Source organism: Lycorma delicatula, chromosome 8 (genome assembly GCF_047948215.1).
Source record: "Lycorma delicatula isolate Av1 chromosome 8, ASM4794821v1, whole genome shotgun sequence".
NCBI lineage: Eukaryota > Metazoa > Arthropoda > Insecta > Hemiptera > Fulgoridae > Lycorma > Lycorma delicatula.
The window spans coordinates 112,980,315-112,994,732 of NC_134462.1; the positions used below are offsets into that span (position 1 = coordinate 112,980,315).

At 30.4% G+C, this 14,418-nt stretch overlaps 1 protein-coding gene across 1 annotated transcript in view; it reads right to left on the minus strand.

Moving 5' to 3' along the window:
• The window catches only part of LOC142329012 (discoidin domain-containing receptor 2-like), a 313,027-nt gene that overhangs the window by 130,239 nt on the left and 168,370 nt on the right, over nucleotides 1-14,418 (minus strand). Inside the window, exon 3 of the mRNA XM_075373255.1 lies at nucleotides 3,751-3,853. Coding sequence (XP_075229370.1) covers nucleotides 3,751-3,853 — 103 coding nt within the window. The remainder of the gene's footprint in view (nucleotides 1-3,750; nucleotides 3,854-14,418) is intronic.

The window sequence follows — 14,418 nt, forward strand, 5'->3', positions numbered from 1 at the left end:
GAATGTAAGATTTTATTATACCTATTTATTTATTACGGAGCAAATAAATCGGTTTTAAAATACAAAATAAAAAGTTAAGACGTTAAGCAGGAGAAAACAAATATTTCAATCGCTATTGTATATAAAATGGTGAGTATATAAATTATAATGGATAGTAATAAAACATACGTGTGATTTTGTAGTCCTGTTACCCAATTGTTAATGTCTGGTAATTTTTTTCTAAGAAAGGGAAATTTTGTTTTGTGACACGAAGTTGGTAGCGCTACTCAACCGGTATAGATACGGCAGTGTGAGTTGATTCTCCTTGAGCTGTGTAAATTTTTGTGCCGTTTCCGGTCGTGTTACGAACAGAATGTTTTTTACCATAGAACGAGTTTTCATTCTTGAACAATAATATTTTGCTACGAAATCGTACGCGAGTGAAAAAGAATCATTTTAAATTAAATTTGTTGGTGTTCCTCCGCCATAAAAAATGGCTTGTACACTACAGTGTACAAGTTCTAAAAGAAGTTTACAGTTCTTGTAAACCATATTATTATGAGCATTAACTATGGGACATCTGCAACTAAAAAAATTGGCAATAGCTTTTTTCTATAAATATAAACTTTTTATCTATGCAAATTAGAATGAAATTTTGTCTGTTAGAGCATCACTTCTGAACCACTCAATCGAATCTGATGAAATTTGACATTTCTAATTTGACTTCGGTTGAGCTTTAGGTCAATTAAAATTTAAAAAGGGTCCAAGGCTGACAAAAAAGGCTGTCCAAAGGTGGAACTCAAAATTTGAAATATTGGACCGATTAATCTTTGATTTTTATTTTTAGTATATATATTAAAATCGTCTAACCAATTATTATTTCTATACCCCCACTTAACCCTCTGGTTCGAAAAATTGGGAAGGGGGTATTTTAAAACTAAAAAACTTACTGGACCGGTTGATTCAGTATCACGCATATTTCATTAATTAAATTTATTATAATTTCGTTATGAAATAAAACATTTTCTACTTGAGGTTGGAAGAACTATTTGCGATTTATTTGTAACGAATTATATATTACAAAAATAATTATAATAAAACAAATTATATCAAATTTATAATCCGCGGTGTTTATCTAAACCGCAATATTAACATACTTCGATTATATATCCAGAGCGCCATCTCATGGATGTTTTAAATTTATCCTTAAGAGAAAAATGGCTATAACTCATGAATAGAGACCAGATTATATGTATTTGCATATGCATTTGCATATTAAGTCCATTTTCACCGGTTATTGCATATTTTCCTTAAAATCTAGTGATGATGCATACTTTCGTTATATTACAATATTTTTCGGTAAGGTACCTTGTTAAGAAATAAAATCTTACGTTGTAGCCGGCTAAACCTATTAGCTGCACGGCTCTTAGAGAGCACTTAGCAGCCACGCAACAGTACCCCTGATAGTTTATGTTTATAAAAGTAAAAAAAAAAGATAAATAATTGTTAATTATCGAATTTGTGTTATCGATATGTTATTCAACTACTTATTAATTGTATGCTGATTTGGAAATAAAAAAAACTAAAAATTACTACTTTTTTATTATTAAAAGTTGCATATTTTGACACTTTTCATACATATTTTAAGCATTTTTCATACACATTTACATGCATATTTCAAGCTTTTTATTTTGCATATAATCCGGTCTCTATTCATGAACATAGCATAATTTTCCAACTTCTCTTCTAAAATATCTTACACAATTTTTATGACAGAGAAAGTAAGAGAGAGTAATGCCTATTGTTATTTAACTTTCAAATGGTGAAAGAATATTTAAATTTGTTATACTAACTAACGTGAATGCGACCGTAAGTAAAATCTAATGGCTAAGATTAACGTGTCAAAAGATCATCCAAAGATAGCTCAAATACAATATTAATTATATGCATCATCTCTCATAAGGAACTGATAATAAATTCGTATGGACACCACATGACTTCCTTGTACGCCTATTAAATTACATATACACATATTTCTAAAATGAAAATTACGTAAAATTTTATTTCATTAAAAACTTCTAATATTTTTTCATCTATATATATATTTTTTATTGTTATTATTGAATTATTTTATTTATTGTAAAGATTTCTTTACAATCAGAGGTTAATAATTATTAATAAATCAATATATTTCAATTTAAAAAAAGGTAAAAAAAGGATGAATTCTGATTCGAACCGATCTGCTTCTAAGATGCCTTCTAAGATCCAGATATTTCATTAATTAAACTTTTATTTGGCTGTAACTCAAGAGCTAATGGAAATAAGTACCACTTATAATAATCCTTGAAAAGCTATCAATGAGGGCTTATTACTGCAGTTAAGAAAAAGTCCAAAATTCAATTTTTTTGAAATTTTTTTGATGTACGTACGTACCTACAGACGTCACGCCGAAACTAGTCAAAATGAATTCAGGGATGATAAAATAGAATAGTTCTGTTGAAATTTGAAAACCGAAATTTTTCGCGATCACAATACTGCCTTGTACGAAGTAAAAGAAGTATTGTGTTTAAAAACAAACAAATATAAAAGAAATAATAAAGTTAGATAAAAATAATACACTTAACAATAAAGGCACCAAATTATCAGCAGAGAATCAGACCGCCGACTCAGAGTCAACCACCAGCTTCAACGTGTGTCAAATTCCAGTACAGATTCCCAGAGTTAAAACTATCCTTAACACAATAACCACAGTATAATCCCCAATCACGCACTCCAATGATCATCAATGGTCTCAAAAATCAGCAAGGTCCAGTAAATTTAGCCTCCTCCAATCGTCTTATTTCCTCACCAATATCAAGAAGATTCAGCCCCAGATGATTCACACGCTTGTCCAACTTTGATATGTAGATTCTACTGATCCTACGTATCTCCTCACAAACAATGGGACCCCAAGATAAGAACAATGAGGTTCCTAGCGAACCTCATCGTTCCTAGCGAACCTCATCGTTCCTAGCGAACCGTGGAACCCCTGATACCAATCTGAGCACCTTGTTTCGGAAACGTTGGATGATTCCCACGTTACAATTACAAGTAGTTCCTTATACCTGTGTAATATACCGCCACATTAATTTCAAAATAAACTTATACAGCAACAATTTATTCGTCAAGGACAAACGAGACCGTCTACCAAGGAGCGAGCACATAAATGCAAGTTTAGCATTTAGTTGTCTCCTGTTCACTCTGACGTGATCCTTTCAGGTCAAGCGACGATCTAGATATAACCCTAGGTACCGTACCGTGTCCGCATCAAGGGGGAGATTATTCTCCAATTGAATCGAAGGGCAATGGAAACCTTCCGGAAATTTACCTCCTCGTGGTAAATGTCACGGGAGTCGATATATTTTTTATTAATAATTGCAGCAACATTTAGGATAGAGATGAGGAAAAACCCGGGCGAAGTCTGGTACGCAGTTAGTCTTCAAGAAAGATTTAATAATAGTATATAGTTAAAAAGTTAACGGAGTCTAAGAGATCGATATTTGGAGATACAGAAGAAAGTTTGTGAGTAATTGTTTTACTCGAAATTGAAACAGCGGACTTTACCTTCAATCTAAGTCATTAACCTTTTAAGCACAAAGAGGTTATACTGTTTATTTCTTTAAGTACAGAATTAAAGATGAAAAAAAATTAAAGATAATATTTGTAAAATACTGACACACTAAACGTATTGTTTATGAATAATATTAATATAAAAAAAAGTAGAAAAATTACCTCCCATTCTGAGGTCCAACATTTGGCACGTATGAAGAACTAGCACTGATAGACGAATCAGGTATATCTCCAGATTCCATACCAAGTGAACTGTAACATTCTCCTGTAACAAATAATATAAAATACAATTTAATAAAAGTTTATTTAATAAAATATTTAAAAAACTATGGTAAAAACTAAAAAGTATTAAACACACACACACACACACACACACACACACACACACACACACACACACACACACGCACGCACACGCACGCACGCGCGCGCGCACACACACACACACACAAATATATATATATATATATATATATATATATATATATATATATATATATATATATATATATATTTTAAAGATTTATATTTATTAGAAATTTATATAGACCGAAAAATGCTTCTTGCAAGAAATACAAAAACTGCACATTAAAAATTAAAAAAATAGTAATAAAAAAATAAGAAATTGCAATAAAAGTGAGCAGGCTGTACAGACTATGAGGTATGGTTTTCTGGAAGGGTAAAATAATATCATTTTTTTTTTTTCTACTGCGTTTTAATAAAAAAAACCTAATAAAGTAACGACTACTGAGTGCGAGTTAAGGCTTTCTAGAATTCGGGAATATGTTTTTCTTTTTAATCTAACTTTTCCAACTAATTTTCATTCAAAAAAGAAATCTATCTTTCAAAAATACTCTGAATAACAAAATGTCACGTTTTAAATATAATCCAATACTAGAATTGGACGTATAATCAATACTAAGCAATGATAATGGCAAACAACTAAGACACATTATCAAAACTTCAAAAACTTTCACTTACTTATCAGAAAAGGACCATAATAAGTACTTAAACTATATAAAAAAAATTGATGTGGACACCACATGACTTCCTTGTACTTCTATTAAATTACATTTACACACTTTTTGCTGCACTTCATTTAAACTTATTTTATTTGAAAGTGAGATACGATTCTCCAATTGTTTAATAAAGTGAACAATTACACACGATAGATGAAATATTAGTTTTTATTAACATCAAATATTTATACAATTATTAATGCAACAATCTTACATGAAATATTAGGTTAGGGTAAAAGTCCCTTTGTCACTCGTATTTACTAGATCACTATTATTCGTACCTTCGTTTAGTTGCTGATTAACAAAAGTTTCAGATTTCAGGTGTGCGTATAAATAAAAGTTAATAATAATAAAACTATTCCTTTAGTGAACTCTTGTATACTGGTTACAAATGTTACTTTCGACCTTACGGTATAAACTATTCAGTTTTTATTATTGGATTATTTGGTAAAAAATCAAAAATGAAGAAGAAACAATCGTACATGAAGAAGTAAGATAACATGAAGAAATATATCTAAAAAAAACAAGAGGATGAATATAAAGAGGAAGAAAATGTTAAGACCAAGGAAAGAATAAAAAAGATGAGGAGAGGATGATGAATATAAAGAGAGAGAAAATTTGAAAACTAGAGAACGTGTACACAAATTAAGATCAGAAGAATTATATCAAACCAAACAGCGATTAAATGATCGGCAACAGAAAACATGAACGAAATGATCATCAACTCCGACGAAGGGAAAATATTGTCCGACAATATCAGAGCAGTAATGAACTAAAACAAGAATATTTTACAATTTATTAAAAATCGGGGATGTATGCCATGTGTATATGTTGTTCTTGTGAGGATATACTTTTCAGTCACTCTGTAGTTAACTTTAATATAGATAAAATTAAACAGAAATTCCAAAATAATTAAATTAAATTTAAACAGAAATTAAAACTAGGCACCCTGGACAATTTGCAGATGTCCAAGAGTGTCCAGGGTGCCGGTCTCCCTGGAAAATTGGGAATGGTGAGCGATACGAGCTCTGCAGCCATGGGGTATGCCCCTTGGCCCCGGGAGGCCTCAAGGAGACCTTGAGTTGGCTTCGGGATTCGCCGGGGCTGACCTGAGTTCCGAGGGTTCAGGGCCGGCTAGTTCATTAATATAAACACAACAATAAATTAACAATTTTAATTTACTAAATATCAATCTTTACATAATTCATATTTATGGTAGCGAAACAATGACCTGACGTTCAGTTTAGAATTTTAAAAACTCGATGTGATTTTTTGATACAGATCCTTCAGATAATATTATACAAAGCAGTCAGAAATATACGTAAGCACAATGAAAGTATAATTAAATCCGTTGATGTATAATTTCAGTATTAAAAAATTGATAGTAAATTAATTACAAACACTTACACCAGAAGATGTTTTTTCTTAAAGTTCAATAAAAAAAAAAAAAAAAAATTATATATATTACACAAACTCATCAGATCGATCTGCAATTGTGTTTACTAAGAAAGCGTTGATGACTCAAAGGAGAAAAAAAATTTTTTACACACATTACAGTTGAAGTGTTTACATGTATGTAGAGAGAGCATTACCTCACGCATTTCTCTAATCAATGTAGCAACTAACTGATGCGTTAACAAGTGTACTTTTATAACAAAAATGAATCATAAAAACTTTCTATTTATCCATTTGTATATAGAAAAATACATTTTATTTTAGTAATAATTTATTTTACATAAATATGAAAAGAAATTCTGATGTAAAATTGATTACCCTGCCTCGTAGAATGCATCATATTTTTTAACTGTTTTTTTTTTTTTTTACTTTCATTATTTGTTGAACGAGTCACAAATCAATGTTACAAAATAAAAAAAATAATAATAAAAAACAGAAAACGTGTGTAAAATGGAAAAGCTTGAAGGAAAAATAAGTGAAGGAGTAAAAAAAAAAATCGTGGAGAGACAGGTGTATCTTGATGGAAAAGAGGGGGTCGACTGTTGAGGCCACTTCTCACACATCATAGGAGTTTGGAAGGGGAGGGAGTAAGCAATAAGTAGAAAACACACTACCACTATGAGCGGCAAAACAGTAAACTGTAGTGTGTGTATATATATATATATACAGTACAGTGGTATGTACAGATTAATGTTTTGAGAAAGACCATTTCTCATCCTAAGTCTTCCTTCTATATTTTCTTCTTGCTCACTCACATCTAGACTGTAAATAGACTGACTGTGGGAACGCCAACAGAAGCCACCCTCAACTTACAATATCCATCCAACCTTACTATTCAACTGCATTCAGCACTTATGACTCATGACAAGCAACCAAAGCACATAAATATACGCGTTTGTGCATTTTAGTCATATCGGTTTACACAATCTTCCATTTACACAGATTTTATAAAATATATAAACTTTTGTATTTATTTATCAAAATATAAACATACAAATATAAATTAAAATTATTTAAAAAACTATGTATTTTCCCTGTTGATTTTTAGACAGTTAAAGAAACTAAAAAAAAAAATAATTAAGCATTTTCTCAATATATTTTTTTTATTAATAATAAGTAACAGAAAAGCAAAGTAAAAAGTGAAATAATAAACAAATAAATAAATAAACTAATATATATAAATGTAATTAATATATTAAACATTTTTCTATGAAAAAAATCACCTATCAACCAATGAAAAATTATTTATTATTTAAAACAACAAATTTTTTGTAAATATACATAATGTATCACGAGGTTCTCCTGGGACTTTCATTACCTATTCTAATCGTGAAAAAAATGGAAAAAGATCATATAAACATGTCAGAAAATGCTTTGTTTGCGAGTTACGATTAATGAAAGATTTCGCTTGCATTTCAGCTACCCCGGTGAAATGAGATCGATCGTATTGAAAATTTTAGGACGTTAATTAGGGAGGGATTAAGGGGTTATTAACAGCATAAACGAGTAAGCAACGTTTTTTTCTGAAATCCGGATTAATGTACATTAAGTTTATAAAAATATAAAGTATTATATACTTAGATTATATTTAGAGAATATTATTGAAAATTTTCCAACCAATTTTTTACCTGAAAATTATAATGCTATTTAAAAATTTAATCTTATGAAACAATGATTAATATTTTTGTTACTTTCTCGTCTAGATAGCTCAAGGAAGGAAAGTATTGTAATCTATCCAATTTGAGAATATGTGATTTTCACTGAATCTTGACGTTTTGATACCTAAGGAACCCAAAAAAACCGGATGGAAATTTTCCGGGTGTCCGGATGTAAGTGTGTGTGTTCGGTATCACTTTTTAAATCACCTTATATTTCCAGAACTAGTCGACCAATTTTGATCAAGCTTGGTCAGATGACTTTTACTTCTATATATGGGGCATTGATGCCATTACATTTTCAACTTAAAAGGTCAAGAGAAAGTTCACCTTCACTATCTAGATTTCGCCTAATTAAGGTCATACTTTTCTTAGGCACATAACGATTAAAAAATAACAATATTTACAAAAAAGAATTTTGCAAAATGTACCCGTGCCCCAAAAAATGCTCTAAACTAGAGGCTAAGCGAGCATACTGCATCAATAGTACCTTATGTCGTCACAAAGAACGCTAGTGTAGCAGTGACGTTCACAGTGTTTGTAGTCGTCTGCTATGTTCTGACGTCACAGGTGAGCGGTAAAATTAAATAAATGAATAATATTTAACGTGTAAAAAAGTATCTCCGTCTGGCTAGGTCTTGAACTCAATCGCCCGGTTGACTTGGTACCTAGTGCGTTAAGCCTCGCGGCTACACCTGTCTGCCGATCGCATAAGCAAAATCTGTTCTACCCAAGTTGTAAAATTACATTAGTTTATTTAGTGCCGACCGTCGCAGCTAGTACCGCCATACCCGCTCAAATTAAATACGGTGTTCACGCGCGCTTTAGTTAGAATCATTGAATTAAATAAACGAAAAAAATTATATTAATATAAAATTATAAATTATTTAAATTAAGTTATGTGTGTGTAAGCCAAAAAGTTATGTATGTACATTAGAACAACTCACAGTTGCACGACTTTCCCGGAAATCGGCTTTAGCCCCGTGACGGGAAAGTCCTACAACTGCGTTGTCAGCTTTTTTTCTTTTGAAGATATGCTATTATAATTTAATAATGTGGTAATCTTTTCCTAAATCATTTTTAGAGTTGTTCTATAGTTTTACAATTCAGTTTTTTTTTTTTTTACTTTAGGTTTCCATTTTTTCCCATTCTTGTAATTTTTTCTAAATCACATGCTCTACTTATTTAATACTTCATTCTTCAGAAGCATTTCGCACTTTGTCAGTGTGAAATAAATATGATTTTAAAACAGTTTAGATTGTTGAAAAGATTCAATTTCTGGATCCTTTTTTTAAAAATTTCTATTTTTTTTCATGCATAATCAGAAATAAAGTAAAAATGCATTCACATTTTATCTTGCACATATATTGTAGAATTTGTTCGTAAAACATATCTGTTTTACATTACATCTTCTCAATAACGTAATAGTAGTGTGTCTGAATTTCATCCGGAAAGTTCTGGGTTCGAATCTTGATCAGGATAGTCATTTCTCATTCGTTACAAAATTCATTTCCCTTCTTATATACGAGTGTGTGTGTGTGTATATATATATATATATATATATATATATATATATATACACAAACAAACTACAATAAACTCGTATGTATATATAAACAAAAACAACCGACTGGCTGTCAGTTTGTGGTGTTATTATAAAAATAAACACTCGTATGTAAATTATTAATTTTCTTACAAATCAAATGAAATTCAATCCTTTTATAAACGATAATTTTTTCCCAGAACTCCGTAAGAAGTATCTCACCTTGGAACCACAGCTATTTTAGAAAGGTAATTTTAAAGTTGATGATATGAGAATAGAATGAACGGTGTAAACAATAATGCCATGGAATTGGGTCACAATAAGGAAGCGTAATTGAAAAAGGCGCTTTGAATATAATGTTAGGTTACTGCCACGTACCTTGGAATTTCTTTTTTAAAAGAATGATTATTGTTCTTTTATAATCTTTTGCTGTTGATTTAATTACACGGTGAAATTTAAACAATTTATTAAAAAATATTTTTTAAATATATTTATTAATCTTATTAAAAAAATAAATTATTTTAATTTATCTGCGCAATTTTTTTCTGATCGGGATTGAAATTTTTCCAGATTTCAGATTTTATTAATTTCTAGAACAAAATTTTAGTAAAGTGAAAAAATTTTATGATTTAAAAATTTAAAAAAATACAGGACCCTTTTTTTTTTAAAGAATTGGTGGAACCCCATTCACGGGCGCCGAAGCAGTGTTGGGTTCGCTAACAAGTTCCGCAAGGTGTTATAAATTGCGTATGTATTCCCGCGCACTACCGACTAAACGTCCACCCCTGGCAATCCATCCCTTCTGGAAAGTGTTAATAGAGGATAACTTCAGGAGGGGGATAAACGCCCACACACACAATCGGTTACCACAAGCAAACATCAAAATCCAACCATCACGTGCGCATCACACAAGACGCATCAAAATATCAACACGATACCATTCCAAGTACAAACATACCGAACAGGCACATAGATACCTTGCACACACATACCACACGCAATAATGCAACAAATAGAGGAGAATTAAAAAAAAAAACGAGTTAATTTAATGGCAAATTAATAGATTTTTTCCGTACAAATACAGTCGAAATATTATTAAATGTATTTAACCATTCTACTAACAAAATCTTTTTAAAGTAAATTTAAGTAATTTAAAAAACATATGAACTTAATATTTGATGAGGTTTTTAAAACAGTCGGTAGTTTTAACAATTTTTAAGAAAAAAAATTATTTTTCTTCAGTAATCAAGTGAAAACTAGAGATTTTTGACGTGAAACGTCTTTAAGATCACACCGAAACATACGAGTACCAGAACAGAATTTGTAGCGTAACGAAAAGGTCTATATCGTCCTGCCTTAATAACTCCCTAACTATTAGTCTCAGAGACGTAAATGCGGTGTCATTTTATAACTTACACGGTCATTTCACCGATACGACTTTGAGTTAGCGTCACTGGGAGCGGGTTGGCGGGGAGGGAGCACAGCGCAGATCGGCCAAAACTGGCGCTCTCGCTCATTTCCATTCAGCGTAACTCACGACTTAGACGTGATAGCGCGGTGATTCGGGTGTTTGTATTTAGAGTTTGTCGAGATAGATCGATTTAAGTAATAATAAGTGTATTTTGGATAATATTTACCTGTAAAAAGTTAAATTAAACATGTAAAAATGTATAAAAATTCAATATGTCTGCCTCAGCCCGCGCAAAAGCCAGCCATAAATATAAATTACGCATATCGTTGGAAAGGAGAGGTTGTGGGGTACGCATAGGTATCCCGATGTCCGATGTCGAGCCAACGAGACTGTTTCGGGAGCGTCGCAAAGCTAGCACGGTGTGCTTAATGAACGACGCCGACAGTGCGAACACCTCTACCGCTGCTTATTATGCCTTATATATCCTACTTCTCATATCAAAGACCAGTGTTGAACAAAATTGTCGTCGATTAATAGTCGAAATAATTATCATGTACCATTTAGTGTCTGTTGTATGATAATGTTAAATTTGGGACACAGTAAATGCCTCGTTTTTATTTCAATCCAATACATTGAAAGTGACTCGCTGACATACAGACCGACCAATTTATCTGTAGAGTTGGCCAATTAAGGTAATAAAATTTTCCAATGGAAACTTTCAATTTTGTTAAAAAAAATACGATGGTGGCTCTTTTATTTAACTCTACAGATAAGTTGGTCGGTCTGTGGCTCGGAGGAACTTCAAACAAGGTATGTAACTTTTACGTTACCAATGGCCGTGCGCCCCGACACAACCCCACCCTATTTTTTATTATTTTTTGACTATAATTTTTTGAAGGTAGAAAACTAAGGGTTAGTAAATTGTTGGTAATCATTTCTAATTTGACACAAATTTTTAAAATAGAATTTATAGATTGATTGATAAAGGGTTATTTTATAACATTTAATGCTTTTTATACGACTGCCCAAAAATGAGTGTAATGTATTTGGGGTGTATGTATGCATGTTACTTTGTTCCATCATAACAGCATAACGTCTGAATCGATTTAGGTGTATGAAGCCGCGTTGAAATCCTTACGCGTTCGGGAGTGTTATAGACTATATAAATATGTATATATATACCGATATGTTAAAATAAATTTAATACATTTGAAAAAATAATTGTACTATATACAAATACTGTATACATAATTGTCATCTGCATGCTCTTTAATTATCCTACATCAGTAATCATCCCACATTAAAAGACAGTGTTTGTTATCAATGATTTTACCTCCTTGTACGTAGTAAAGGAAGTATTATGATCACGAAAAATTTCGGTTTTCAAATTTCAACGGATATATCCATTTTGACTAGTTTCGGTTTGTTGTCTGTACGTATGTATGTATGTATGTACGTATCTCGCATAACTCAAAAACGATTAGCCGTACAATGTTGAAATTTTGGATTTAGGACTGTTGTAACATCTAGTTGTGCACCTCCCTCTTTTGATTGCAATCGACTGGATCAAAAGTGTCCAACTAAGACCAAAATTTAAAAAAGAAATTGGATTTTGGACTTTTTCTTAATTTCAGTAATAAGTCCTCATTAAGAGCTTTTCAACGATGTATCATAAATGGTAATTATTTTCACTGGTTCCAGAGTTATAGCCAAACGATTTTTTAATTAATGAAATATTTGGATATATAAGGGGAAGGCACGTCGGTTCGAATCAGACTTCTGTTTTTTTTATTTTTTTAGTTTATTTTTTTAACATTTAAAAAAAAAATAAATATATTGATTCGTTAAATTATCCACCGTGATTGTAAAAAAAATTACAATAAATAATTATTCAATAATAACAATAGAAAAAAAATTGGAAGTTGTTTGTGAAATAAAATTTTTATGTACTTTTAAAAATGTTTATATGTAATTTAATAGGCGTTATTACATATGTGTATATGTAACAGACTTGGTGAAAAATCTGATTATTTAATATTAATTGAAAATTATAATTTATAATTGTATTACTTTTGGATTTTCTTAGCAAATTCTTATAAAAATTGTATAATTATTTAAAAAAATTATTTTATTTAATTATTTGACAGAAAAATAAAATACATTTTTGAATTGTGTTCCGTTTAAAGTGATTGTTGAAAGTTTTTTTTCACTTGGGTGTAATGTGTTTCTTACAACTGTTGTTACATAATATACTATTCCAGATCAGTATTATTCGTATATTCGTGACAAGAAAATTATCAGATTTCTGGTGTGTCGTTTAAATAAAAGTTAATAATAATTAAACTGTTCTCATTTTGTAACCTCCTGTATACCGGTTACAAATATTAATTTTGACTTTACAGTGTAGAATAATCAGTTTTTATTATTGGATTATTTGGTAAACAATTTATTTTAACAGTAATCAAGGGACTTTTATTCTAACTTAATATTTTAGGTAAGATTGTTGAATTAATAATTGTATAAATATTTGTATTAATAAAAACTAATATTTTGGCAATTGTGTAACTGTCCACTTTTGTTAAAGAATTGGAAAATCGTGTCTTACTTTCAAATGAAATAAATTTAAATGAAGTGCAACAAAAATGGGTATATATAATTTAACAGCGTACAAAGAAGTCATGTGGTGTCCACATCAGAATTTCTTTTTAGCAGTCGTGTTTTTTAATATTTATCTCTTGTTTATCATCTGTGCTATTTTTTTAAATCTTTGTTTTACATTTAATTTAATTTAATTTTTACAATACACGTGGTCTATGAAAAACCTCTATCCACATGAAAAATAAAACCGATCTGAAGTAACACCAAAAACGTAAACTCTAACCTTTTCATATAAGCATGAAACGTTATAACCTAACCTATATATACGTGACCTAAGACCTCCTGGATTAAAAAAAAAATTATAATTTTTTTAATTCTAAGTTTTCCAAATAATTTTCTAGAAAATATTTGCAAAACTATTTTTAATATCATTGTAACATAAGGTTGTATATTATTACGTTACAAAACTCTGTCTGTATTTCGGTTAAAAATACTAGAAACGGATTCTCAGATTTTATAAAAAATACACATTAAAATTCGGTCTGTTCAGTATTATTTCTTTATTCCCTTTATGAATTTTTCGGAGATTTGATATGAGAGATATTTTTGGTAATCTAAAAAAAAATTTTTTTTAGAGGTTTGATGATTAATTTGACCGATTAAACTCACAAAATTCATGGCCCAATTATTTAAAAATTTAATATCTTATTCATTACAGTGTTTTAAATGAACAGTCAGATTCTCAAACTGATAAAAATTTTAAATTGTTTCGTTTTTTTATTTTAATTTTAGGTATACCTCCCTCCGTAAGCAACGAAGTCGACAAAAATTTGAAAAATATATTCAGAACGTTCATGAAAGAACAGAATTAAAAAAAGAAAAAAAATTATCAAAATCGGTCAATTTGGAGAAGAGTAAGACATGCAAATAAAAAATAATATTTGAGTAAAGTAAAAAAAAAATATAAAAACTCAAAATAGATAGATATCTCTGTATTAAATGTTTCGCGTATAAAGGATCTTGTGGTCGTGCCTCTATTACCTACTGATCTACTCTATTTGAGGCATATAACTGAAGAAGCTGTCGCTTTCATTACAACAGATATGCTGGTTAAAGTACGGGACGAATTATCGTATGATTGAGTGAGTG